Source organism: Garra rufa, chromosome 6, assembly GCF_049309525.1.
Source record: "Garra rufa chromosome 6, GarRuf1.0, whole genome shotgun sequence".
In the NCBI taxonomy this organism is placed as follows: Eukaryota; Metazoa; Chordata; class Actinopteri; order Cypriniformes; family Cyprinidae; genus Garra; species Garra rufa.
In genome coordinates this window covers 7,986,269-7,991,297 of record NC_133366.1, presented here as the reverse complement: position 1 = coordinate 7,991,297, position 5,029 = coordinate 7,986,269, and the positions used below count along the sequence as shown (strand labels likewise).

General features: G+C 36.2%; 1 protein-coding gene across 1 annotated transcript; it reads left to right on the top strand.

Annotated features, from left to right (window-relative positions):
• The first annotated feature begins 1,729 nt into the window (after nt 1-1,729).
• LOC141337330 (lipopolysaccharide-induced tumor necrosis factor-alpha factor homolog) lies at nt 1,730-4,618 on the top strand. Its single transcript, XM_073843125.1, has 5 exons — nt 1,730-1,868; nt 2,096-2,199; nt 3,806-3,889; nt 4,036-4,177; nt 4,266-4,618. Exons 2-5 carry the CDS (start codon nt 2,106-2,108, stop codon nt 4,369-4,371), a joined length of 426 nt encoding a protein of 141 aa, XP_073699226.1. The 5' UTR covers nt 1,730-1,868; nt 2,096-2,105; the 3' UTR covers nt 4,372-4,618.
• The last annotated feature ends 411 nt before the right edge of the window (nt 4,619-5,029 follow it).

The window sequence follows — 5,029 nt, the reverse complement described above, 5'->3', positions numbered from 1 at the left end:
TTAAAACAAAGAAAGTGTTGGCATTATATAAATAAGAGATTAATTGTGCAGTCTAAAGGTTATTTTATTACTTTTTAATAACTTTATGAGATTGCGATGAACTACTCTAGGATGAGTGATAGCTTTCCAGTGATTGTAACGGAGCGCCTATTGCGCACTTTCTAGACTATAATTCATTCAGAATTTGAATACATTCACTCACGGATTCACTCTCTAATAACCCAATAACGCCACTTGCCATTGAGTTGCATATACTACATCTGTTTACTAAGTAAAGGTGAAGCGAAATATGTCTGTACAGCCACACTGCACGTGTCGACACGCGTGCGTGAGTAAACAGATAACTTACAAATAGCATTATTTCTTTCACCATGCAGCAAACGTAAAAAAATAAATAAATAAATAATAGAAAAAAACCCTTTTAAACCGTTTAACTGATAGTAATAATCGGTTAAAATTCTTACTGTCGGTTAACGGTTAAACGGTCAATATGAGCATCCCTATTTAGCACCATTCCTCCAGGCACACAATCCTTCAGAAATTGTTTTAATATTCTGAATCAAAAGCATTTATTATTATTATCATGTTGATAGCTGAGTAGAATTTCAGGTTTCTTAGATTAAGTTTAGAAGGACAGCATTTATCTGAAATAGAAATATTTTCTAACATTCTATATGTCCTTATGTCATTGATCAATTGAAAACATCCTTGCTAAATGAACTGTTTTAAATATTGATAATAATAAAAAAAAGTTTCTTTTTGGATCATGTGACACTGAAGACTGGATAATGATGCTGAAAATGTAGCTTTGATCACAATAACAATCTACATTTTAAAATATTCAAATAGAAAACAGGTATTTAAAACAGTAACAATATTTCTAAATTTTACTGTTTTTGCTGTACTTTGGATCAAATAAATGCAGGCATGGTGAATTCTTTAAATAACATTTAAAAACCTTCCTGTTCTAAAACTTGTGACTGCAAGTCTAAATAAATGCCACACAATTCCCCTAATAACAGTATCAGAGAAGAAAAATGTAAAACTCCACAAATGATTTATGCAAGACTTGTTGAATGTACTACATGAGGAAGCTCCAAACATTTTAGGAAAACAAAGATTTCATGTCACAAACGAAGTTAGTTAACAGAAAAACCAAAAAATGTGAAGGGCTGGAGGGCGACATGGTGCGTTATTTACCAAGGGTAAGCTGCTTTTTTTTCTACAGTTGGGTGTTTCCTCTTTCTAGCAGGATTTTAATTGACATGGTGTTGCTTTACTAAGGTTAATGACTGACTAATTCCAGGAAAAGCTGGACTCAAAATGAGGCAATATGAATCAGCGCAGAATCAAACAGCACTCTGCTGTTTCTCTGGGTTAATGGAAACTTACTCCCATGGTGGACTCGTCTCATTAAAGTTTTACAAGCAATGAGTATGAACTGACAGAGCAAAGTATAACAATGAATTTATATGTGCATCACCCAAAAAAAGTGGAAGAACTCGACTGTAGTAAGGTCACAAGCAAATCTACATATGAGCAGTGTTTGAACTACAAATCGCCACCTTGGAATTATAAGGTTCTATCTGACATTTTTGTCAAAATTAAGTCATTTACATATTCTTATTCTGTGATAAGTTATTTACATTATGTGCTGTTTCTTTTGTAAGCTCTGTGCATTTTTTTTTTCTTTAGAAGTGTCACTGTTATCTAGCATGTAATTTTATGCCCACGTTTATGACTTCAGCCTGCTGTCCTCTCCGACTGACACACTTATAATTGTGATCCACGCCCTCTCGATCTCACTCACAGCCATCCAGATCCTGCTGTACATTCAGAGGAGAAGCAACACATACAGAGACTCACAGGTTAGTGTTGTGAAACATTTTATAATTAAACTGAAGGTTCTGCTTTTGTTATGTCAGGTACATAACAGGATATGTTACTCAGCTTTGCATTGCTATCATGATTATATACAGTGAGTGTTTGCACTAGGAAAATTAGTAGAACAAGATTAGGAAAGAGAGAAAATGGCATGATACATACACATACATCTATTTTCCAACTCCTCATCTTTATATATTCACATTCACAGGTTTTTGATAATGGAGAAAGACCACAGACCCCCTCCTTATCCGCAGATGGACCAGACAGCCGTGAACTACCCTGCACAACAGCCAGTGTACCTACCTCAAGCAGGTCAGCTAATCTTCAGCCACACTATTATCAATCAACAGGATGATTACACTTTAGAATTTCGATCCCAAAATGTGAGCCAATATGTCCATTGTCTTCGATTGACTGAGAAACTTTTCGGTTTTATGGAAGGTGTTGTACGGAAGTCAAATGTGCAATATTTCAATGTGACGTCAGATGTTTCCTGTAAAACAAACACAGACTTTGACTGGTATGATCTATGATTATGCTTTATGACTGTAAGAATTGTGTATAAAACTGTTACAATATCTCAATTTGTTATTTAATGGTAATGATGCCTCTTACTAAAATATAAAAAATGTACTCAACTCAAAACTTAAAAATGCGGATTTGGCAACCCTACATCCAACACGAGCTGAATCCAAAGCGATTTAAATATTCTGCATATTAATAGTGACTCGAATGAATGGCGACTGTGGACATTACGCCGAATCCTGGACATTATGGGCGATTTAGGAATGTCCAAAAAGGTTCTTTTCAGGTTAAAAAAAAAATAAAAACTAAAAATAACCTACAGGGAACGTTCTGGGAACGTTTTCTGTAGGTTATAAAAATTAAACCTAAAAATAACCTGCAGGGAACGTTCTCTGTAGGTTAAAAATTAAACCTTAAAATAACATGCAGGGAACGTTCTCTGTAGGTTAAAAATTAAACCTTAAAATACCATGCAGGGAACGTTCTGGAAAGGTTCTTTTTAGGTTATAAAATTAAACCAAAAAAAATAACCTGCAGGGAACGCTCTGTGAATGTTCTTTATAGGTAACTAAAAAGATAACCTACAGGGAACATTCTGGGAACGTTCTCATTTGGTTCCCAAAAAAATAACCAAATGGGAACCATATGGGAACGTTAGGGGAACGTTCTGTGTTTGCTGGGTCACAATTGCGAGAAATAAAGTCAGAATTGCACAATTCTGACTTTTTTCACACAATTGCAACTTTGTACTCGCAATTCAGATTTTTTTCTTGCAATTCTGATTTTTTTTCTCACAATTCTGATTTTTTTCACAGAATTGCAAGTTTATATCACACAATTCTGACTTGTCACATTCAGTTGTGGAAACGGGCTTCCATAAATAAAGGTGCATTCACGTCATATCGGTTCTCATATCTCGTAATATCCTTGTAATTACGAGATTCCAACTTGTAAAAAGCGCTCACGTCCTCATTGAACTTGTAATTACAACTTGTGAACTGGGAGTCTTCCGAGAGCTACGACTTGTACCACATGACCGCTGTACCACCTGACCAACGTATGCTCTGTTTAGGCGTTGATAGTGTTGCCATAGAAAAAGCATAATTCCGAGTCCGAGGACGTGAACAGCTCCGAGAACGTCACGTATTGTCATTTCGAAATGATGGTAATTATGACATGGCTTGAGCAGCATAACATACCTTGGAATGTGGTGACTGACCAATCACAATCAAGTGTTCCACAGAGCTGCGTAATAAGAACCAATAATAATAAATGAAAAACTTAATCAACATCAACAGAATAATTTCTGACCAAAAATTCTGAACTTTGGACCGGTGTATATCTCCACTGCAGCAGGTTTTAGTGTTTTCAACCAGTGCTCTGACTCTTTCAGGTCCACAAGCTCCACCTTACCAACCACCTCCATATGGGTTTGGGGCAACAACCATCACTGTCCAGCCAACGGTAGTCCCTGTGGGTGAGTGTTCCGCACCCAAGGTCCATAATTTCCCATGATTTATTCATGCTATGTAATTTCTTTTGAACTTTATATTTATGAAAGAATCCTAAAATATTAAATGTAAATGCATTCCGCATTGAATAGATGCATTTGTATGCATGCAGTTAGACAGATTGCGGTCATGAGTCTCACTGATGTGCCGGGCCGCATTATCTGTCCTCACTGCATGACGGAGGTCCTCACGGAAACTGAATATATCAGTGGATTGCTTGCCTGGTTAATCTGCGGAGTCCTTGCACTCTTTGCGTAAGTATGCACACACCGCTAATATTTTATTCACTGACTGCTGACGTTTAGAGCTTGTCTACTGTGTTTTTTTTTTTTTTTTTTTCAGGTGCTGGCTCTGTTGTTGCATCCCATTCTGTGTGGACTCATGCAAGGATGTGAAACACACCTGTCCAAACTGCAAGAACATCATCCACCTTTACAAACGTATGTAGTACATGCTGCAGCGGAGAACATTAAGACCCTGCAAAATATTGAGAACTCAAAGGAGGTTGCCCAGAACTCACTTTATCCACCAAGTTACCTTATACAATGAAGAGTGATTGAAGATATTATAAAGTCTATTTACGTACCTTTTATTGCGATATCTTTATTAATTTGTATATTTCATGAGCCTGTATTTGCAAATGATTGTTGTGTAAAATGTTATGTAAATGAAAAGTAAAAAAAAAAAAAAGTTTTGTGTGTGTGTGTGTGTGTGTGTGTGTGTGTGTGTGTGTGTGTGTAATTTAATGTAATTGTGCTGGTTGTACAAAAATAACATGTTCCCACTCCCAGGACCCCTTGGTATTGCTTTTTGACACTCAGTGTACCCCTTTATAATGTTATAATAATTCTGGCCACCACTGTAAATGTATACTTCCTAGATATTTTGAACCCCAGTCCTACCCTAAACCTACCCACTTCTGAACAAATATAAAACACGTAACAGCCAAATAAAAGTTTAGTCACATGTTTGTATTGCAAAAGCTGACCATAAAAAAGCTGTATAAAAGTATTACAACAGGTTTTAATCTCTGAAAATGACCCGCTCCCTAGAAGTGCTTACAACGCATTCAAAAAGATAGTAGGTTTCATTGTTTAAGAAATGTA